At 48.4% G+C, this 23,621-nt stretch overlaps 3 protein-coding genes across 4 annotated transcripts in view; 1 reads left to right on the plus strand and 2 right to left on the minus strand.

Moving 5' to 3' along the window:
- Positions 1-23,621, plus strand: part of LOC125944726 (mucin-5AC-like) — a 194,264-nt gene that overhangs the window by 158,290 nt on the left and 12,353 nt on the right. The gene's annotated exons all lie outside the window — the stretch shown is intronic.
- Positions 14,295-23,621, minus strand: part of LOC119450320 (glycoprotein 3-alpha-L-fucosyltransferase A) — a 243,594-nt gene continuing 234,267 nt past the window's right edge. Inside the window, exon 9 of one of the 2 annotated variants that reach the window (XR_007466401.1) lies at positions 14,295-16,837. The gene's annotated coding sequence lies outside the window, so the exon portion shown is untranslated. The remainder of the gene's footprint in view (positions 16,838-23,621) is intronic. The other variant, XR_007466402.1, reaches the window with a different exon arrangement.
- Positions 17,806-23,621, minus strand: part of LOC119448727 (glycoprotein 3-alpha-L-fucosyltransferase A-like) — an 8,262-nt gene continuing 2,446 nt past the window's right edge. Inside the window, 6 exon segments of the mRNA XM_049666477.1 lie at positions 17,806-20,288; positions 22,538-22,648; positions 22,650-22,785; positions 23,332-23,380; positions 23,383-23,539; positions 23,541-23,596. Coding sequence (XP_049522434.1) covers positions 20,181-20,288; positions 22,538-22,648; positions 22,650-22,785; positions 23,332-23,380; positions 23,383-23,539; positions 23,541-23,596 — 617 coding nt within the window. The 3' untranslated portion in view covers positions 17,806-20,180.

The raw sequence follows: 23,621 nt of genomic DNA on the forward strand, positions 1-23,621 counted from the left end.
TATTTGAAAACTACTCAAAAAGTATTCTATATTTGATAATTCAATTTGCTTCTGGCACTATTTTAATGATATTCTATTTGGTCTCGGAAATTGATATTCGCACCCCCCCTAGCAACATTGTCTCGAGCCAAGTGTACAAATATTTAACTTGCATGCTGTGTACATAGTTCCTGCTGCACTATCGTGCCTAAAGTTGAATGTTTTGCTTGCTTAAATGTCTTAAGAATGAATTCATCATACCATGAAATTGTACATATACTGTAACTGTTTCTTTGAATTAAAAAGAAATTCACATTTCTTGTGATGAATCACTTCTAAAAATAGCTTTATCTTTACAGGAAGCATCACCTATAATTTAAGTTGTACTTTAAACAAGAAAGTCTGTCTTGTAGTAAAATCATTGACCTGATTCCTTTTTTTTTTTTTTCTTCTTAAATCGTGTCAGGATTAGCCAAAGTGAAATGGCACATCACAAAATAAAATGCTTTCTGTTCATAAGCACTTGTTTTAGGCACAGGTCAGCCAGGATTTGATATAGTATTGGTCTTGTACTAGTGTCCCATTAAAGGGATCCTCAAGGGACTGGAGAGGTATGTTCTAATAAACAGCAGTTCCGTTTACCGAAAAAGACTTGCAGTGGTACACCCGCTCATGCTGCTGTCAGAAATTTTGAGTATTATGAAGTATGAAGAAACAGCTAGTTAAAGAAAAAATGTGGTTGATCCCTCTTATATAGGAATCGGTATAGAACATGAAAGTGAAACGTGTCTTCACAGAAGTAGTGTAATGTTTATTGCACATTGATATATAATGTCTATTGGTGTTTTGTGGCTAAAGCGCCCTTAGGCGTTGATGCACCCACGCTGACGCCTGGTGGCACGTCTCCTCCATCACGACTACCAACGTCGATGACCATGAGCAACCGTCGTGCATATGGAAGCTGCACTACGCCGCACACGCTAGCACAACGCGAAAGACGAAGCATGTAACTGACACACTAATACAACGCGCAAGACAAAGCACGTAACTGAATCGTCACCGAGTCAAATCAGCGCGTACAGCGCGTCGTAATTGCAGCCTCCGCGATCAACTTCAGAAACATTTTCAGAGCTAATTGCGGAGGCCAGGCTCCGCTGTGCTGAGTACGGTGAACGCCACCTAGGTGGCGTTGGTAGTGCTTCTTGATGCCAGCGTCCCTTCGAATGCTGGCATCGAGGCGTCGTAGTGCTGAGACCACCGAAGCGTTCACTGTCGGTGCGCGTTAGTGTCATAATGCAGTACTTCTCTTTTCTGCTCGTAGGCGGCGGCACCGCCCCGAGCAAGAGCGCGGGTACACGGAGGAGTGTTAAGCCCAGACCACACGTACGCTTGCGGACGCGCGTAAGCTCGCGTCTACGCGCCTTGCGGTTGCCGCGCCTAGCGAGGAATGGCGTTTTGCATCCACAAATACGCGCGACAGCGCGCGCTCACTGGCATCACTTGTTTACACCTTGGCAGACGCCACTTCGTATTTCGTTGTTGGCAGTGCTTCAAAATGCTTCGATATTTATAAACGTAATTTTTATCTTTTTGGAGCTGTTAGATCAGCCCAAAAAGTGAATAAGAAGTACTTTCTTGCATGGTATAATTCTGCTTAACTGAGAGTTGAATGTACCGCGCCGTCGCTGCGTAGCCAGGCGCGCCGACGCGAGGCAGCCCAGGCGCGCGATAACTGAGAGGAGCTGATCAGCGAGATCGCGCCGCGTTTCGACGCGTACGAGCCGTGCCGCACCGTCTGCGCATGCGTGGGCGCGCGGACGCGAGCTCGCGCGCGTTTGCAAGCGTACGTGTGGTCTGGGCTTTCGATATATAAGGCGCGTCTGTGTAGCTCTCTGCAAATGCGTTTGTGGCGCAATGGGTTAAACGCTCGGCGATCTATCGTCGCGGACCGAGAGGTCGTGGGTTCGATTTCGAAATTTTGCATGTTTGTGGAACTTTTTCTTCTGGTTTCTTTCTTTGAATTATGTTCTATGACAGTGAAGACAGTGAAGTCTTGGTGGACCCCGGCATAAAACACTTTCGTGTTAAAAGAAAATGCCAAAGTGCTTACAAGCTCATTTTGGAGCCAGCACAGTCGCTGACCAATACTTCGGGCTCATTAGGGCTACATATCATCATCATCAGCCTATATTTATGTCCACTGCAGGACGAATGCCTCTCTCTGCATTAGGGCTACATGTACCAAATGACGAATCGCCAAAAATTAAGTGTTCTCCCAGTGGCAATACAAAGAACAAGAAAACATAGCTGCACCCACATATGCTTGCATGCAAGCTGACGCAACCTGGTCAGTCTGTGCTTTGGCTGTTGTGCTGTCACTACAGATAGATGAAGGAACAGTTAATGCATGCACCAAATATGCATCCTCTGTAAATTTGAACAGAGTTTGGCTGCACTCTGATAGTCTAATATAGTAGCGTTTTTTTTTTTTCACAACGCTCATTTTCCATAATTTCCCTCACCCGATTCTGAGTGACAGAAAGTCGCCCACTACTGCATCTCTATTTAACACATAAAAGAAAATATTGAATGAGCGGCACATATCACGTGTCCAGCAATACAAGTAAAAAAAAAAATCAAACATTCAGATTCTGTTTCTCTGAAAAAAAGAAAAGATCCCTAAAAGATTAGAGATTGATTTTATAGTTTTTTATATAGAGAGTTGCGAACATTTTGGGTTCTGATAAACGAAAGTTCTTAACGTTCAAGTACAAAGCCAAGTGAGAGCCTGTTGTTGTTCCGTTTAACCAGCAATTCTGTTTATACCGATTTCCGTTTATGGAGATTCAACTGTAGTTTTGAAAATTCGGCCACTTATGTTTTCATTCTGACTACATACATATTTATGATTTCTACATGACAATCTTGCTTGAACAGAGCTCACTCTTTCTGTTTATTATGTCTACCTACATGAACATTTAGCTGCATTCTTTTATATACAGGGTGTTTCAGCGAACACTTTCAAAAATTCTAAAGGCCACGTTCGCATCGCATTTTTCCTGGTCCTAGTCCGACCGTGGCTAGACTACAACGCCCCCCCCCCCCCCCCCCCCCCCCCCCCTTCCGCCCGATGCCTTGCGCGCGATGGAAGATGGCGCTACGGCGCGGTTTCTCCCCGCTCGAGTGTACTAGATTGGGGAAGTGGGTCCAACAAGGGCTGTGCGCTGAGGCATTTTTTATTGAAAATCTAGGTGGCGCCACTGTCACTTTCTCCCGAATGAGCGGCCCCGCTCGCCGGCCGGACGCTTGTCGCGTCGGAGACCCTGTCGCAGCTGCATGGAGCTTTGACAGCCGGATACTCGGTAGCGGTAACACTGAGATTATTCCCCACCGATAGATTGTAAATAAAATGGAAAAAGAATGGCGGAAAGAATGCAAACGACGCAACATCGACGGTGCGTCGAGCAGACGACATCTACTCAGCCCGCGAGCTCGCCTCAGCCAATGAGCGCTGCCGAAACAGCCGAAGCCAGCGTTTATTGGCCGGAGATTCAGAATAAGGCGATGGGAGCGCCGCCACATTTTCCGCGTTTTTTGCTTCACCTTCGGCGCTTGCTAAGGCGTCCGCTGGACCAGTAGCGCACCCAGGATCTCTGCCGGGAGGGGGGGTGTTGACAGTTTGCCAATACCATCTAAATAGCACTAATTTCGATTTCTTCACGGGAAATTGTCAAAAAATGCGCATTTTGCGAGTGTGCAGACGATTGCGCGTCTTACATCTTAGTTGCAGTACTCAAATGCGTAAGGAAAGGGGGGCTTAAGTCGGCCTCAGGGGGGGGGGGGGGTTACAGCCTCCGACCCCCCCCCCCCCCCCGCGTCGGTGCGCCACTGCGCTGGACCCACTCCCCCATTCTATTACACTCTATCACCGCTTTCCTCCCTTGCGCGCGCGAGACTGAGCCGCGATGGTCGGCTCCCCTCGCACATACGGCGCGCGGTGACGGTGTTATCATCCTTGGCCTTTATACGGAACATCGCGACGACGACAGCAAAATGTGACTGAAGTGTCCATGTAATTGCTATCGCAATAAAAGGACACATCGACACGGATAGTGAAGACAGCGTGTCTGGTCGTCCTTACATACATCAAACCAAAAGGGACAGTGGTGACAGTGATTGACTCTTTCTAGGCGCTTTGACAGATTTACGTACAGCCGCCTTACTGGCAACGGTGCAGGGCAAGAGGAAGGTGGAGTCGTATGTAGGGCAAGGAGGCTAGTAAAAAAAAAAAAAAAAAAATCACCGACGGTTACGATATTCCCGAATGCGGATTTTGAGCGCAGCTGTTTAGGTGCTTTGAATTCACGATATATTGTGGTAAAACATTTGATTCTCAACGACAGAGTCCTCTCGGCGCAGAGCTCGGGCGGCTCGTTTAGCAGCAGCGGCAGACGAAGCATTTCCATCGGTTATAGCGCATGCGCAGTGGGTCCGAAGCCAGCGCTTTGTTTCCATAGCGCTCGCCGCATTATGGTAGCCGCATGCCTGGTCGTAGCATGTCTCGTGCGGCTAGAGTGTGTCCAAAGCGCTGCGTGAATGCATGGGAGAAGCGCCGCGGCGCTGCTGTACTGGACCAGTTAGGAGGCGTGTGCGGATGCTGCAGAAGAGAATAAGCTGGAGATCGCGATGATTACCAGTTAGGAGAACGTAGCACATATGGCTAGCTCATGCTAACGCTTTTACACCCTATCGTTTCCTTTCTTTTATTTAATGCATTCGATTTGTTTTGCAAGACTGCCTCCCGCGCTCTATACTGTTTCTTTATTAAGGCGAAATTCTTAACTGGCTCTTGGGAAGCGGAATGTGTCTGTCGGCGGGGCCGCGGTACCAAAAATAAATACAAACCGCCTAACTCACGCGTCTCGTTCACTAGGTATACAGGGTGTTTCACTTTAGCTGCACCAAATTTTTAAAAATTTGCTGTGACAGATAGCACAATTATAATCCTTGATGTAAACTACTCGATGAGGCGGCCATTACTTCCACAAGAACTCAAAACGCCTAATTGAATAATTCACATAATTACGCTAATTGAGTTTTAATTAATTATTTTACGGCACATCTTTCAATCTTCTAGTTATAGCTGCAGAGTTCGCAAGGCGCATCCACTTGGAACGAATTCTCAGGACTGAACTAGTTTCGAGATAATAATTTTCAGAGTGTCCGACGAAATGCATGGGCGTTCCAGTTAACTTTTGTGCTTCAATGCATAAAACAGCGTTTTCCTCAAAAAGTTAACTAGAACGCCCATGCATTTCGTCGGACACTTTGAAAATTATTATCTCGAAACTAGTTCAGTCCTGAGAATTCGTTCCAAACATCGTCACGCGCCATGAATGCTTTTTACGTAAGAAATCACACGTTAAGCAATAACTATCATATGAGAAGTTACATGTTGGTAATTTCAGAGAGGATTCACGGATTATTAAAACAAGGCTATTGCAGCAATAACTTTGAGTAACAAATGAGTAAATGGCTAGGCCAGTATAGTACCTATCTATTCATTTCAATGTAGAAGAAGATATATATATATATATATATATATATATATTACCTATTTTTTATGTTTGTTTACCTACTGGCTGGAATGACTTTTCTTTCGAATGTCTGAATTTGATGTAAGCTTCGCTCACGGTGAACCTTAAGGTACATCGTGCGCGAAGTTTGTATTGAAGAGATAGCGCACAGCAAGAATTGTTCGTGTACGCTATATCTGAAGCGAAATAAGCCAACAATATTGCGGCGTTAGGGCCGTCTCTGCTCTTTCTCGTGTTTCCCTTACACTTTCTCACTGCGCTGTTTATAATAAAATATTGTCGAGGCTAAAAAACTGTCGAATAAATACATATGCATATGGCTGTAAACCACTATTGACCGTCAGTGAAAAACGCGTAGTGGTGAGCGAAGCGGTCACTGCACGCACGTAAGTATTTCACTTCACTGCGCGAGTAATTTACTTTTTTCGTTACTCTTATTCTTGCAAGCATGGTGCTATTTCCCGCGTACCCATGCGAATACCGTGTTTTACATTCTTTTTTAGCGCGTTTCTACGCACGCACAGTTACCGCATTACCGTTCCCGAACTCTAGCACCGGAGCTAGGCCGCGCTGAGTTTGAAACGTTAGTTTTTGCATTCTCTTGCTGCCCAAGCACAAAGAGAGCGCTCAAAGATGGGTAAGCTTCATGCAGCACCACACTGTTGAAGTTAAATATACTTTGAGTGCTTTGCGTGGACACTGAACGCAAAGAACTGCAGCGCGTAGCAGACGACCCTCGCTTTGCGCGCGCTTCGCGAGTGCGAAAAGCCCACGGGTCCGGAGCAACAGCGACGCGGCGCGGCCGCTCCCAGAAAAAGGCCCTCGCCGAAGCCGCCGCTTTGGACTCTAGTGCGGCACTCCGGTTTCCTCCTCACCCTTTTGTGATACTCTCCTCCACTTTCCTCCTCATGCTTCCGCTGCACCTTCCTTCTCGCGCTCTCGCCGTCTTCCACTCTTGCTCTTTCATCTTTCGCTGCGATCGTTCGCTCGGTTACGAAGGACGCCGACGCTCAACGCAGGAATGGGCGCCTAAGAGCTGCGCTTAAGAAGACAACTCGGAGAAGGGCGGAGATTCTGGTTGGCACGAGGCAGGGAGGGAGAAGACTTGCTGCGCAGCACCAATGCGCGTGTCACCGTTGTAGCGGGAGAGATGGCAAGTTGAATAGGGCGATGGGTGTCCCACAATAGAGAAGGAGCCCGGAAGGGAGACAGAAAGGCGGCAACTTGTGGAAAGTAACACAATGTAACAATACACATATACAAGGCACATCCCGCTCAGCTGGCTTGCAGGAAAAGAAAAAAAAAAATAACCGACGATTACGATACTCCCTAATGCGAAATTTGAGCACAGCTCTATGCGAGTTTTCATTTCGCGATATATTGGCTGGCGCAGACAGTTTGTCTCGTGTGGCACGTTGCAAACGGAGCGAAGTGGGGCGCGATTGCCTCGCTAATCGGGAGATCGCGAGAGGCGCGGCGCGTGGGCGCGATGCACAGCAGCCACCGCAGACAGACTGCCGCTCATGCAGCGCTTTGTTTCCATGCAGACGACGCGCGCTGCTCTGGCGCCATCCCGAGGGCCGTCGTCGCCGAAAAGCCGGTCTTGCGCGACACTACGCTTCTCACGCTTTCGCCATACCCTGCTCCTCCGCTTTCCGCCTCATGGTTCCGCTGCACCCTCTTCCTGTACTTTCGTCCTCGCGCTCTCTTCGCTATCGCCGTATTTCATCTGCCGCTGCGCTGCGCGTTCGCTTTCATCCTTCGCTGTGTTCGCTCGCTTGGTTACGAGGGGCAACTCTGACGCTCGATCGCCGCAGTAACTGGTGCCAAAGAGCTGCGCTCTATATATATTGTCGCGATGCACAAAGGTCAGGAGCTTTATTATAGAAGCACCGCGGCGTACTCGGGAGAAGGAACCAGAGAGGCGCTAACAACAAGAATCTCTTCTTCTTCTCTAGATGCCTTCCGGAATCTCGAGCAGCCCGGTCGTCGTCTTTGTCGGCGCCAGGGTGCACTTGTGCACGAATACCGACGCGGCATTACCCTCCCCCCAGAGCGAGCATCGTCCCGATGCTGATCAGATCGTGGCGGAAAGACTCGTAGTTGATAGCAGTGTCCACTTCACTCTGAATGATAAGGCTTCATGCGCACTACGTGCACTACCTCAGGCACCTGTTGACGGCGTTTCGAGCAGCATGAACCATCACCAACCACCTCGTAGGTCACGTCGCTAATACGGCGTAGAACCTTGTATGGTCCGAAGTACCGGCGTAGAAGTTTCTCCGAGAGCCCTCGGCGTCGGACGGGAGACCAAATCCAGACTCTTTCCCCAGGCGTATAAGCGGCAAATTGGTGGCGGAGATTGTAGCATCGTGCGTCGCGTTCTTGCTGACTAGTTATCCTGACGCGGGCGAGCTGTCGTGCTTCCTCGGCGCGTTCAGTGAAATCTGCGGCATCTTCATCTGAACCATTGCAGTCATGAGGCAGCATAGCGTCAAGCATTGTAGTGACTTCTCGACCATGAACCAGAGCGAACGGCGTCATTTTCGTTGTTTCTTGGCGTGCCGTATTGTATGCGAATGTGACGTATGGTAAGATTGTGTCCCAGTTCTTGTGTTCCACATCGACATACATGCAAAGCATGTCTGCGATGGTCTTGTTGAGGCGCTCGGTAAGCCCATTTGTTTGTGGATGATAGGCCGTCGTCTTCCTATGGGCTGTGCCACTCAGCGTGAGCACAATTCGCAGAATCTCAGCTGTGAATGCGGCTCCTTTGTCGGTTATGTTGATCGCTGGAGCACCGTGTCTGAGGACAATGTTCTCGATAAAGAATCGTGCTGCTTCAGCTGCCGTGCCGCTCGGAATTGCCTTGGTTTCCGCATATCGGGTTAGATAGTCCGTCGCGACTATGACCCATCTGTTGCCGCTGTCAGATAGTGGAAAGGGGCCCAGGAGGTCTATGCCAATTTGAGCAAACGGCGTTTCTGGTACTGGAACGGGGTGCAATAGCCCAGCGGGTTGAGTCGGTGGTGCTTTGCGTCGCTGACACTCAAGGCATGTTCTCACGTAGTGCTTCACCTCTTCTGCGAGCCTAGGCCAGTAGTAGTTTTGTTGGATTCGTGCTATAGTGTTCGCGTGTAACCAAGGTGGCCCGAGGTGGCTTCGTCGTGGCAGGCTTGCAAGATTTCGCGGCGGAGAACTTCGAGAACTACTAGCAGATGGCTCTTCCCTGTTGCAGAGAAGTTCTTCCTAGAGAGAACGCCATCGCGCAAACAGAATGAAGGTAGACTCCGGGAAAATAATCTTGACACCTTCGTAGCTCGCCCTTCCAAGAACTCGATCAAGGTGTTGAGCTTTCGGTCGGCTTGCTGTTGCCGAGAGATGGCGGCCGCATCAACAATCCCTAAAAAGCCTGCGCATTCATCCGAATCTGCGCTCGGTGATTCAATAGGTGATCTGGAGAGGCAGTCGGCATCGAGGTGCTGTCTTCCCGATTTGTACACCACTGTCATATCGTACTCTTGAAGCCGTAAGCTCCAGCGTGCCAAACGTCCGTACGGGTCTTTCATATTGGTCAGCCAGCAAAGCGAATGATGGTCGCTTACTTCTTGAAAGGCGCGGCCGTATAAATACGGGCGAAACTTCGTGACTGCCCATACGACGGCCAGACATTCCTTCTCCGTGGTTGAGTAATTGGACTCGGCATGTGAGAATGTTCGACTTGCATAAGCAACTACTCTCTCGGCACCGTCTTGTCACTGAACGAGGACAGCTCCAAGGCCCACGTTGCTGGCATCGGTGTGGATCGCCGTTGACGCATCCTCGTCAAAGTGAGCGAGTAGTGGCGGAGTTTGTAGACGCTGCCGTAACTCGATGAACGCCGCTTCTTGCTCCTCCCCCCATACAAACGCAAGGTCGTCTCTTGTGAGGCGGGTGAGTGGAGAGGCTAGATGTGCAAAATTGGCAATAAATTGTCGGTAATAAGCGCAGAGACCCATGAAGCGTCTGACCGCCTTCTTATCCGTAGGCCGAGGGAACTTTGCGACTGCTGCAGTTTTATCGGGGTCAGGCTTAACTCCTTCTTGACTAACTACATGACCCAGAAACTGAAGCTGTTCAAACCCGAAGTGACATTTTTCAGGTTTCAATGTGAGTCCCGCGGACCGTATGGCTTGAAGAACTGACAGCAGCCGCTTTAGATGTTCTTCGAAAGTGGCGGAAAAAACAATCACATCGTCGAGATACACCAGGCATGTCTTCCACTTCAGACCGGATAAGACAGTATACATGAGCCTTTGAAACGTGGCTGGGGCCGAGCATAAGCCGAAAGGCAGAACCTTGAATTCATAAAGCCCATCAGGCGTCACGAATGCCGTCTTAATTCTCTCGATCACGCTCATCTACCTCTGTTTGCCAGTATCCACTCTTGAGGTCCATAGAGGAGAAGTAGCGCGCATGCCGTAGCCTGTCTAAAGAGTCGTCAATCCGCGGCAGCGGATATACATCTTTCTTTGTAACATGATTCAGCTTGCGATAATCAATGCAGAACCGCAAGCTACCATCTTTCTTTTTGACAAGCACCACAGGTGATGCCCATGGGCTGTTCGACGGCTGGATGACATCATCCTGTAGCATCTTTTCAACCTGCTGCTGTATCGCCTCGCGTTCTTTCTGAGCTACACGATACGGGTTCTGTCGGATGGGTCTTGCTGTCTCCTCCGTGATGATGCGATGCGATGCTTTGTCAGCGGCGTTTGACCAACTCGCGACGTAGACGAGAAGCAGTCCTGAAATTGTTCAAGCAGTTCCATAAGCCGGTGTCGATCTGCAGGTGTTAAGCTCGGTCCAATATCGACGGCGGGTGTGCATGGCGTTGTAGGAGCCTTGGCTTCTCCTTGCATAGCAAAACAGTCTTCAGTGTGGTCGATATCATCGAGATACGCGACAGCGGTGCCTTTACTGATATACCGACGTTCGTTTGTGAAATTTGTCAATAGAACATCTGTACGCCCGTCGACTAAGGAGACGATGCCACGGGCGATGGCGACTCCTTGGCGGGAGAGAAGGGCGGTTGCATGTTCCGCGACCGCTTCTTCGGTGAGCTTTGTGCCACAACTGACGGAAACAAGGCTGCAAGACAGTGGCGGTATGCAGACGTCCTCGTCGATAATACGTAAGGTGCGGCGCTGTCGCTCTGTTCCATTGGCCGTGTCGTTAGCAGGAGAAAACGTTACTACGCCGTCGCGTATGTTGACAACGGCACCATACTCCCTTAAGAAGTCCATGCCTAAAATGAGTGATTTGCAGCACTCCGGCAGAATCACAAATGTGGCGACAAAAGCTGCGTTCCCGATCGTGAGCCTTGCAGTACATTTGCCTGTAGGAGTCATAATCTGGCCGCCAGCATTGCGAATATAAGGGCCCGTCCATTTTGTCCTGACTTTCTTTAGTTTGTCTGCCAGCGGCTCGCTCATAATTGAAAAGTCCGCGCCAGTGTCTACTAAGGCCGTCACTTCGTGCCCGTCAATCGTAACAGCGAGGTCGGCAGTCACAGTTTTGTCGGCATTATTTACGTTTTGATCGGCGTCTTCCTTTCTCGGCAACAAGGGGGGATTTTTGGCAATTTGAGGACTTGCAACCTTCCCCCTTGAGGTCGCTGCTTTCAGCTTCCCCGCCGTGGGCTGGGAGAACGACCTCTCACGACGTCAGCAAAAGTGCGGCTGTTCGGCGAGGCGAAACGTGCTGGAGACGGTGAGCGCGACCGGGGATTCGAAGAGCTCACTTGCCGGCCAGTGCGGCTGTCGTCGAAGGGGACACGGTTTTCGTCAGCCAGGCGACGCGTAGTGGCATATGGGCCGCCCTGGTAGCCAGCTCGAGTTAGATAATTAATTAGAATTGCCTAATTAAAGGTGAGTAACGAAAAAATTACTGGCGGCTACTCCACTGTACTGGAAACAATACGCACTAGGTTTGCTTCGCGTAACGCCGCTCCTGCTTTTTTTATTGCGATAGCAATTATATGGACACTCAAAAGCAGATTTCTGCCGTCGGCGTCGCCGTCGCCGTCGCCGTGAGGTTCCGTATGACGTCAATGGAGATGAAATCGTGGCCGCGCGCCGCCGAACGCTGTATGTGCGAGTGAAAGGGCGCGAGGGACGCGCTCTTTCACGGGGAGTGAACGCACGGCGGAGAACAAACGCGCGTTCTGCGCCGTGCTTCCTTAAGGGCTGCAGAAGTAGGCGTCTCTTTCCTCCTTTTCATAACGCGCCTTCTTCCGATGCGCGAGAGGCCGTGGGGGAGGGGGGGGGAGGGGGAGGGAAGGGAGGCGACGTTTAGCTGCGGCACCAAGTGCCTATTTATATCAGAGGCTCCGGCAACAGTCACCAACGCCGCACGCATTTTGAGCGAACGCGGGCAAAGCGCCGACGGCGTCGACAACAGTTCTGCACGTTGCCGGTGCTGCTGCATGTCCAAGTTTATACAGCTGATAAAGCTAATATCATTACTCCGTATAGCTCTCTACAAATTTGCTATCGCAATTGATGCTTCACCTTTCAGGTGAAACTGCGACAACTTTTTAAATCGTGCTGCGTGATAGCTGGGACATGCACCCCGTATAAAAGCAAAAGCTGTAGTACACGTTTCTTGAATCTTGTTAGTGGCCGCGAGTCACGGAACAATCCAGCATACTCGGAAACGTGGCTCCGTACAGGTAGGGTGGCTAGAATCCTAGTACAGGTGGCAGGATTCACTTGGTCCGGTCGCCACAGCGCTGCGCTGGCTGAACGTCCTCGCTGATAATCCCTCGGAATATATTGGTTACTACCGTGCATGGGATCTGCATTTTCTTCTCGTGTTGTGGTCTGGTTGGAGAGCTCAGTCAGTCCGACCTGAGGCTGCAGTATTTCATGCTGTGCCGCTACTTTAGGCCCTTCGTTTGTTGGAAGAGCTTGCCTCTTTCCTGTCACCTCTTAAACAATTTTCGTTAGGGCTTCACACAATACCTCTATGCAATCCTCATTCTCCATGTTTTAAAGCCTCATATATTTCTTCGCTAGCAGCTGCGCGAATTTATCTACTTACCTCCCGACTGATGCTATACAAGTTGACCTGTTTTTTCTGAACTAGCCTTCCCCTTTCTGTCTTCGACTTGACGGCAATGCTGGACTTCACGAATATGTTATCATATATCTTTATCTACTCAAAGATTCTACATTCAGCACAGCGCCGTGGGCCTGCATAGAGCATGTAATCTATCGCTGTTACAACAGTTATATATATAGGCAAAGAAACTGCGTTTTACGAGTCCGTCCTTCTGTCCTTTACGTTCCGCCGCCGTCAGGTAATCACCTCGTGTTCAGCTTCATGCATCCTTACAATATGGCGAAGATAAACAATACGCCGATCACCACCGCCGCTACCTCTGGAAATTTTTATATTGTCCCAGCGGCAACGTGCCTTTGGAAACTGGATAACCACTGACCTACACCGCCCAACACAATCGCTTGGCAATTTGTGCGAAGTTTTGGGCGCCACGCAGACTCGGAGAGCATTATAGGCACCTAGCTGTGCGTGTACTTCGAGCAAATATGCTGTGCTGTAGCGGACGAAGACGATGTTAGGTGCATTGAAAATATTTTCTTAAGAAGATGTGGTGGTATACGCCGAGAGAGTCTGCATGCTGTCGCAGTAATTGAGTTACGAGTAGGAGCAATCACTGAAGTCAGCCTGTGTTTTATTTGTTTTTTTCCGCTGGGGTTTTACTAAATCCACTTCGCGTTACTGCACTTCCGGGTGAAGCTATAGGTGCCTATTGTTCACAATAGATTCCTTTCTTTACCTACCGGGACAGATTTTCTTTATCTGAGTCAGTCGCACCAAGACGCCATAGTTCCCAATTGCATGTTTATCCAGACAACAGAATACTGCGTTTTGACTTTCTTGAATGCAAATTTAACGTCATCTCACAACTGTGCAACTACACCCTGAAAGGACGTCGATCTTGTACTACCGCTAATTTGTACGTCTCATTTAGCTATGTCGCGATGACTGCTACCCTTTTGTTAGTACGTTAGTTGTGCATGAAGCCAAAAATCGCCGAAAAGAAAAGCCCGTCTCAGTATCGGCGTCACCCTCGATCACTTCGGTTGTCTTCAGCGTGCTCGACTATGCAGCTACTTGCGTTGTCTTGTGACTGGATTGTGCGCAAAACCGGAAGTATCTCGCAAATTTATGCTTTTCCGCTTTCCTTGCTGTTATGAAGCTGTGGTGCACGTTCGGCTTGACTCATGGTGTTAGCTCGCATTCAGAGAGAGCGCGGGATATGCCGACTCCGTTCCGGAGAAGCAAGACGACTAGTGAATGTGCCGTCAATTTCACGCTAATGTAGCATTGGAAAGTAATATCCAGCTGAATTGAGCCAATCAGAAACGCGATAAGGGGGTGACGTGCGTGTCACTACTTCGCCTGTCCTTTACGCCACACAGCGTCGTCCGCTCAGCATTCACGAGCCCGTTTCGAGCGCCAGGGCGTGTCTCGCCAGTGGTTCATACCACAGCAAGATAACTGCATGCAATTAACAAATGACTTTTTTTTCGTTTTTTTTTCAATAGGCTAGGAGATGGTAGAGACATATACCACCGGCAAAAATATACGCAAGTATAGGTATATGGCCAAACGCAAAAAGCGTTTTCTGCGATGAGAATGACACAAGCCAGGTAAACGTAAAAAGAAACACAGTTTATTGATGCGGATGAGATTCAAATGCCAACATGGTATGAGATTGCTGCTTTTTCTTTTCTTTTTCATCGTTATGTACAAAGACTGCCCGTACAGACAGGCGTAGACGTAAATCTATTTATGACGTCCAACAGCATGACTAGCACAACTTGACCAGTTCGGCTATCACATGAATGAAATGAACAGAGCGCCGAGCGGGAATCATCGGCGGGAGTGTCGACCCGCTCGACTGGCTCTGCGCGTCGGCACCCTTTGAAACACTCATCCTCAATGCACGGCGTACAAAACACATTTGACCGTAGGGGGCGGTAGGAGGTACACGTGCCAACTATCTTCGAGAGTAATTCAATTTGTTCCCGCCGCGCGCTTCTGTGTGCGTGCAACGCACACGTACGCGTAATGGCGTACAGCGTACACAACTTGCGTACAGTATACGCAAAATGGCTATCAGAAAAACAAAACCAAAAAAAAAATAATTGTATGCGCGTGTGTTTATTCGGGACTCAGAATCAGTTACTGTACTAGGCGAGGAGAATAATGTCGGATTTTCGGTGAGTATTAGCCTTTTTCTGTATAAACCCATAGAAGGTAATCTCATAGAAGTGCAGTCGGCCGCAAAAGTTTAAGGGGCACGGGTCCCACGACAAATGCAAATTTATGCTCTGTTAATGTCCGACGCTTCTAGTTTATTGGACCACTGTGCAATTCGCAAAATTATATACAGACTGAAACGTTGAATCTACAGTTTATCGTAAACTTTAGTGGCCGGCTGCACACTGCTGACGAACATGCACAGCCATGTCATTCCACGAAATCGAACGCAGTAGTTGTGTGCAGTATAATGAATATTTATAAAAATGTTATGGCACGAGCTACGGGCATGCTCAACACACCTAGATACGTGCGCAGTATCAGAAAAAGAATGGCAATGCGGGCAAGTTGGCAAAAATGCATTGTGGAGCCAGCGCAATTAGATACAAAACAAAAATAGAAAATGTGCGCTGTTCTGTGAAATTCTCTCGAGTTTTATATTTCTAGCGTGCATGTTTCCATAAAGCAGGTCAAAACCCGCTTGGAACGCACCGAGAGCTTCGTTTACCCTTAAGGCTGCATCGGATCAAACACGGCGTAGAAAGAAGCAGCGAAGCGGTAACATGCCGTTTGAAAAATTTTCTTTGCACAATGGGAAAATGCGAAGACACCGTGTGCGTTACGGAAGACAGCGTATAAGCACAATTGCCCACAAGGCTATATATACTGTGAGCGAAACGGCAACTTGTTGCGTCCCATGGCAAAACGCGATTTTAAAAAAAAGAAAGAAAAAACGCGCGTTTACGCATTTTTATAAATTCCGGCGTCCTACTCCAAACTCCTCACTCTTATACGCGACAAAAGCAGATATGCGTTTTTTTGGGCAAGCGGAGAAATTGTTCTTAAACATGAGGTTCCCCCTAAAGATGCGGTTTGTGAAGACATCAACACAAACCGTGCAGACAACGTTGCATGTCTTTTTTTTCTTCTCACGTGTCTGATCAAAATACTGCAGGAAGCTCCCAAAACCAGTACAATAACTAATGAAATAAAGCAGACGATGAACTCGTTTGGACGAGTGAAAAATCTTCCTGAAGGTTCTGCGAAGCGATACGAAGTGCAATATTATGCTAGCATGGTGTATAGTTTCCAACTTCCAGTTCTGATAATTTGATCGCTAGACAGATGACACCTGCACTTCAACACGGTGTCAGGTCGGCACAGAAATCTTGTTCCGTGTTTTGTGCAACGTTTGCGAAGTCTAGCACGAACACGCACCGCGTTATGTTTGACCTCGAAATAACTGTGTGTTTCTCCCTACAACCTGCACCGAGACTGCGAAGTGACCAAGTTTTTTGTGATGACTGATCGATATCACGCATAGACGTGTAGAGCACATTACGCAATTTTATAGCATTCTTTGCTCCAAGATTCGTTCGTTGGGCCCGTGTCTCTCTTAATGAATCAAATCAACTAATCTGCCCAGAAAAGAGCGTGCTTGTTTTATGTCCGCCCATCGTATGCGAACTGGAAAGATTGCACCAGGAGTTGCACGAAATACAAAGAAGATGTAAAAAAAACAAAAAACAAAAAACGAAGTGGTTCGAAAATACTAACAGATACAGATACGTGACCTTGTTCGCTGATAGAAGTTTACGTGCTGTTCTTATGTCATACCTCGAGGACATACAAGACGCGCACGGATTGAAAGAGGGGCATCTATTGCGACGTAAGCAGTGAATCTTGCGGAAAGCTAACGTCAACACTGCTCGAGCGCTATAGCTGGCGTGCGTGCGAGCAAGAATAATTCATCACAGGCATCTGAATATTTTTTGGGGAGAACGGCTAATCTTACTTTATACGCATGATTTACACTAATACAAACGTGGGGGAAATTATGCTTTTATGCGCAGATCATTAGTACTATCTCCGCAAGTAGCGAACATACCAACAAGTTAGTCTGGTAGCGGAAAAAAATTATTTACTACTTCCTTTATAGTCAATTAAGGTATACTTATTACAAGTTAGAATCGCCTCAATGACATGGCGGAGCTAAATGTCATGAACACATCGTGACATAGTCATGACAAGCTCATCACGGCACGAGCACAACGACAAGACGCGGCAAAAGCCCGACGTGACTCATTATACGCTCCGGATCACAGTACATAAAATGTGTCGTGTACCTGCAATAGCCGAGGAAGCCGCGTGGTTTTTGTAACGCGAGCAAGTTTAGAGGAAAAACTACATACAAACACCGCACGACGTTAACGCTGAGTGGGAAACGACAAACACGACATCCATTTCAACGCGCATATTCGTTTTCGTTTTTCTAACGCACGGAGAACACAATCTCACAAAGATAAAAGCGCGCGGTCAAGGACGTGCGCATATGTTTGTTCCTTATAGAGAGAATACACCTACAGCAACATAGCCACGAGGAAGAATAAACACGAAAGCGACGCACTTATCACTTGTAGCCCATCAGAGGGAGAAAGCTGTTCCGCGCAACCTTTACTTCTAGTGTCAAGTGTACTGCCATTAATGCTGTCCTATCTCCGAGACCTGTCTCTAAATTCTTCCACCGTCCATACAACGGCCATTAGATGTAGCCATTAAGACTAGAATCTCCGGCTAGACTCCAGCACTACAATTGCATTTGGTAATCGCGTGTGTGCGGGTGTGTGCGCGAAAATAGGTTCGCTGACTCAACAGCGCGATCAGAGCACTAGATAACTAAGTGTGGTGTTACACTCTTTCTCTGCGATTTCTGAAGTCTACTGACGACGCTTGCGCGATTCGAATTCGTCCACCGCTAACTATTGAAATCCATGGCTGCCATAAAAATGCGTTACGAACTCAGCGAGAGAATCAAATGCTCTCTTACGCGTTTCCTGGAGTATAGTGTGCGAGAAAGCGCAGGCGTCTTTATATATATATATATATATATATATATATATATATATATATAGAAGCGTCACGCGTTGTTCTGCTTGCAGGTCATGTACAGTGTGTTGCTCGTTGTACTTTTGCGGCTATGCCGTTGAGTGATATTGGAAAGTGTGACGCGGGTTTGCGCACAGAGGGTCACGGCGATGTCTCAACCAGCAGTGCACCTTAAGAAATTAACGAACATTAAAAAGCGACATGCGCATATAGCACGCCTTTCTTTAGAGAAAGCAAAATATACGCTAAATGTGTGAGTGGAGGACAGTGGCATAGCCTGTCAGGTATTTTGATCTCAGCTGGTATATTAAGTAGTCCTTATAGCCATCGAGAACAGATCTGACAGTTCGTAGAATGCTGTAGTAATTTTGACAATGTCTGAATGCAGAAAGTTACCCTCGCTACTCGAGACTTCTTGGGTGCGGTTGATTCCGTTGCAGGGCTACATTGCGATGGTCAGGTGCCGACTTTCAGCATAATTTAACGAAACGTGCAACATGTATCAACATGCTTGGACATAAGGATTGTGTTGGGCATTAAAAATTAAATGACCATGCTTGGACAGTCGAAGTGTTGCTTTGATAAATTAAACTTATGGACGAGATACTGTGTACGTTTTTACCGCACCGTGCACTGTTACGTGACCCACCAAATGACGTGTCACAAAGCATAACACTTTGAAATGCATCGGTATGTATGGCGTGTCCACCTTCCTGTATGAGCGGCTCCAATTTCCCACTTCGTTTCGTGGTAGTGCAACATTGTCGATATTTTTTAGATCACACACAAAAAGCCTGCCGAACGTAGATTCGCCCTTCTCGTTAATATTAATTCACCCCCAGCAGCGATGCTGCTGGACGGAGGCGCGTCTTCTTCACAAGGTATATTTAACATCTGTTTCTGGCCAGTGTAGCGTCCAATACCTCGCTATTGATCAAAGCCTTATCAGAGTCCATCGTAGCAAGCTTGGGTTTGCTTGGAGCTGAAACGTATGCACATTAAGTGTATGGCAGTTATAGTATTGTGCGAGTCAAAGGTACCGAAGCCGCTCAACGCGTGAAAGGATGTGCCTTCTGGAAGTGCCCTAGGGCCCTTCTGAAACTTAGCTGCTCGGAAGCGTCTGAGATAGCGAGAATTAAACAGGCTCACTGTGTTTGAAAAGCACTCGCAGCGCCAGTCGTACCACAGGAACCTCCTATATCGACAAACCTTGTCCCAGAATGGTTTTGAGACTTGACAAAATGTATAGGTTGCAGCGTGAGGCTCTAGTAATGGCAGTAGCGTTACATATTATGCTCACTGTCAGATCATGTGGAATCGGTCGATCAGCAAGGCGTGGAATGTTGGGGACAAGTCCGAATGAACACAATATGTAGCCACAAGGCGCAGTTAGTACAGCCGCACATGTCATCCTGACTGCGCAAGTCACACTTGAGGTTCGAGATCACACTAGCTCAGCACACTGAGGAAGAAGCAGTCTCATATAAGCAATTAAGTTTTTCGACGACGAAGCGCGTTAAATCACGTTAAATCACAATGTTCCCTTGAAAAACAAGCACATGCATGCACCGAAATCGCGAATAAATTCGTAATTAGCTGGTAAAAAAATGCAGTACACTTTGATGTAGTTCATGGCAGCACGACCTGGAAGATCCACGGCTGCTCTTTGGTTTGTCGGACTCGGCGTTTACCGCACGAGTAAATGAATTCACTTACGACTCCGCGTGAAAACTCACGCTCTCATCAGCGCTGCCCTATCCTGCACCACGCTACTGCAACGTAGAAGACCAGCGACCTGGTTCTCTATAGTTGTTTCCTCTCATAAGGCCAGTAATTCACTCGCTGAATAAGATTAGGGCTAACACATTCGCCTGCAAACGAGCCGCTGCTGCGTCGAACGAACGTTTCGGTTGTGTATCTCATACAACAAGATATCGCCTTAGAGCCACTGGCTGGGCATTTACCACATCGCAGACGCACGAAATCAGACGTGACCGGACGCTAGAGGTCACGCGCGAGCGCCCAACAGACCCGAGGATCACCGCCGGTTCGTAGCAGGGCACACGAAGGCGGGTGCAACTGCAGAGGCAACACCACGTGACCGGAACATACAGCCGAGCCAATTGCGACACGGAAAACACGTCACAAGCGCTGCTGGCCGGCGCCTTATCACAAGTTTTCCGCCCCTGGTTTGAGTCAGTCGTATACGTGCCATGTCCAGCAGTAGCACGCCATACCACTCGAACGCACCATCCAGGAGTGCGAGTTGGTGCCCTCATATGACCAGAGTCATCGAAGAGAGCGCTCTGATGCGCCTTAGCGGGCCGCTTGGTTGGCTGACTGGCCGCTAGGAGGAGCAGGATGATGCAAACTCGCGTCGGAGCAGGGTCAGGTGAGCACGTACGCCACGGGGTCCTGCTTGGGCTTGAAGTCCCTCCAGCGGTCGCTGCGGCAGGTGCCTGGCCCCGCCCACCACGCGCCGATGTCCGGGTACACCTGCGCCACGCGAGCATCGGATCGATATGAGTGGGCGCGCGGCCGTTACGACGAAACGGCTGCTCACGTGCTCGTAATAGCAGGAGCATCTCTCAGTGGGGTCGTATTTAAACAAGCCCACTGCTGACTGCCGGGGCATATACATATACGGCACACGTCCGGCGGAATCGAGGCACGCCCGTTTTCATCGTGAAGAAGGAAACGTCTGTGACTTCCGAAACTAACTTTTCGCTCACTGCGATAGGGTCAGTAAGATATGTCGTACCACACTCTTTGATGAAACACAAAGATTTCTGCCAACGTGTGTATAGTGACATCAAGGAGGTTTAAAAAAAATATAAAAATGTTCGACTTATTGAGTTGCCTGCATGCTTCTCTGCCGGGGAGAGAGGATGAGGGATTGCAAGGATCTAGGAGAGAAATAGATCGAGGAAGCGGGCGTAACAAAGGGTGGACTTGATAATTACATTACGTATGATGAAGTTCCATGCGTTACATGAAAAATGGAGGCGATGTAGAAATTAGGTTGGGCCATTATATATATATACAATTTCTTAAAGCTTGTCAAGCAACCTAATGCCGCTGTCTATAAGGAAAACGCATTGAATGTAATGTTCTCTAATTTTGTCCATTTGGCTTTCATAAACCGTTTTCATCTCTAGAGGCTGGAAGTTCTATAATTGGATATGCTCAACCGGTTGCTCAGCCGTATAGCACACAGTTGTCGCAATATCCTATACTTTGACGACCTAATTCTAGAAGTATGTACGTATACGGCGTACAGGCTTGCAGAGGTGAACGCCTAATCCTATAGGAAAAGGACAGGTCACAAAACGGAAAGATTCAGCTCTTCAACTCGGGTGTTAAAACTTTCGTTTCGATCTGCGATTAGAACTGGACAGATTGTGCAATAAGTTTGAACTGCCGCCGCGGCGCTCACTTTGCTGTCTGTGCCCACGTCTTGAGTGCCATTTTGAGTCTTTGTTCTACCGTTAGCCACGGCAGCCTAGACCAGCAGAAAGTTTCCCTTGAAATACCAGGCGAATATACCATCTCAAAAGAATATAAGAATTTTAACGGCCATATTGGCCCGCTTCAGAGCTACACACTTTTGCACAAAACCGCCTTAACAATGTATACCGATCCGATCTCGAGGATGCACTTGAAAGCATCATGTAATGGAAAATAGACAGGCGAAGAATTGTCTGAATAAAAGCTCAACTAAACCACCATAATATTTTCGGGACTTCCTAATTGCAAGTTCCTTCCTAAGTGGACTTTGTGTACATAGCTTTTTTTTTTCCCCACTTTCTCTGCCTACAACAGGTACGAGGTACAAATAAAGTGGTACGATGAGACGACTTATTCTGGCGTCTCCAAGGGCTCGTCTTTAACAAAATTGTCCGTACTCTGCCACCTGACCCAAGTTAAAATACACGCAACGTCTCTTGATCGTCTTTTGTAGTTAGGCTTGTAGGTTTTTCATCGTTACAGAGTTACAGGGAAGAAACACTGATCGTCCTCAAACGCCAGCAAGGCATGCAGTGTTATGTCTTGCATAGACTGGAGTGATCCTTACTGCAATGACGACTCGGCACACATATGCCCATTTTGAAATGTAACGTTTCTAGGTCATTACACTACTTAAGGCCGTGGTGCAGTTAATGGTGCATGTATTCTCGGCGCTCCAAAATTCTGAAAGGTCTTCACGCTCCACAAGCTTTGCAGCGCTAGAAGTGCCACGCATGCTCCGCGGTATACGCATGCGTATATGTTCAGTGGCCCTCTTCACGCGTGCAGAGGCCCGATACTTTATGGCGGAAACTGCACTGCCTCTATCCCCAAATGGATAGCAGTACAGCACTCGCAATTTCATAGTGTACTGCACCGCTTATCATTGTCGTGAAAGTTGAATATTGTCTCATCTTTGAATGTCGCGTTTTATTTGTGCCCTCGTACGCGATGCTTACGTTTCTAGAAAACAGGAAAGTACTTGTATACCCTTAAAACGTCTTTGCTGCGCACTTTTCTCAGCTGACGTGGTTCGGCCGACACCGTCATCACGCCGCCTAATGCCACTCAGCTGTGCCCACCCGCGCTTTGACAGTCGCCGGGTGCCGGTAGGCTACGTCACGCTCCGTCAGCGGATTAGATCAGTTATTTGGTTCGTTGTGCGAAGAATCTATGCCGCAATTTAAACACGGCACGGTCACCGCTCGGGCGACGCCGCTCGCATAGCGTCGGCCCACCTTTGGCAGTGGCGGCGCGTGCAGCATGGCGCACAGGCGGCACCAGAAGTAAGTGTTGATGAACTCTCCGGAGCCCTTCCAGCGCAGGTACTCGTTGTACAGAGTCTCGTTGCAGGTCCAGCAGGTGCAGGTATTCGGCCAGCGCCTTCGCCGACGGGAAGTCCTCCACGTGGATGAACGAGCGATCGGGCGATGCGCGCACGTAGTCCAGGGGCCGGGCGCCCATCACAATCGGTACCACGTCACGCCTGCAGCAAGCGCCAATTGGACACGACAGGTCACGTGGCGTGTCCTCAGCTACGTCTACGAACAATTGCGTCTCCGAACGCGAGAGATTTCGCGGCAGTGTTGTCGCTGAATGCTGAACGCAAACAATATAGAGAAGGGCTACCCGCTAAATGGTCAAAGTTGCCGTGACGCCACATCTTGCCATCCTTATCTCGCACAGCTTCCATTAGGTGACTTTTGATATATATATATATATATATATATATATATATATATATATAATATATATATATATAACAAAATTGAGTCTTACTCTTGAGCACGATAGGGCCCAAAAGAAGAGGAAGAATGGCAAGTGGCAGTTCTCCAGAGTTTCTGACAGCTGTCACTTGTCCCTCCTCATTTTGGGTGAAAGTTCTCAAATTATTTTCCACCTCACTGTTATTGAAGATACTCGAAAGGAGAAAACGAATTGTTTAGCTCTGTACATTTTGTGAAACGAAATCTGGACGCGAGAACGAAAAAAAAAAAAACAAGAAATGAAGGCGGGAGAGCAGTGTACATACCCCAAACCGTTGACGAAGAACTTCTCGGTGATGTAGTCCTTGCAGTTGAGTTCTCGAAGGCTAGGTAGAACTTGTAGTCGCGGTCCAGCAGCTCGAAGCAGTGGCCGGCCCGCGCACGGGGGCACTTGAGTGAGCCGCACGTGCCGTAAATGTCGACGTCGATGTAGGCGGCCAGCTTGCGCGCGAACTGCAGCCGCTGGTTGCGCGCCCGCGCAGTTGGACACGAACCAGGCAACTTTCTTGGTCTTATTGCGCGGCGCAGACGCTGGCGCCGAGGCCGCGCAGTCGTG

The sequence above is a fragment of the Dermacentor silvarum genome, chromosome 4 (genome assembly GCF_013339745.2).
Source record: "Dermacentor silvarum isolate Dsil-2018 chromosome 4, BIME_Dsil_1.4, whole genome shotgun sequence".
In the NCBI taxonomy this organism is placed as follows: domain Eukaryota; kingdom Metazoa; phylum Arthropoda; class Arachnida; order Ixodida; family Ixodidae; genus Dermacentor; species Dermacentor silvarum.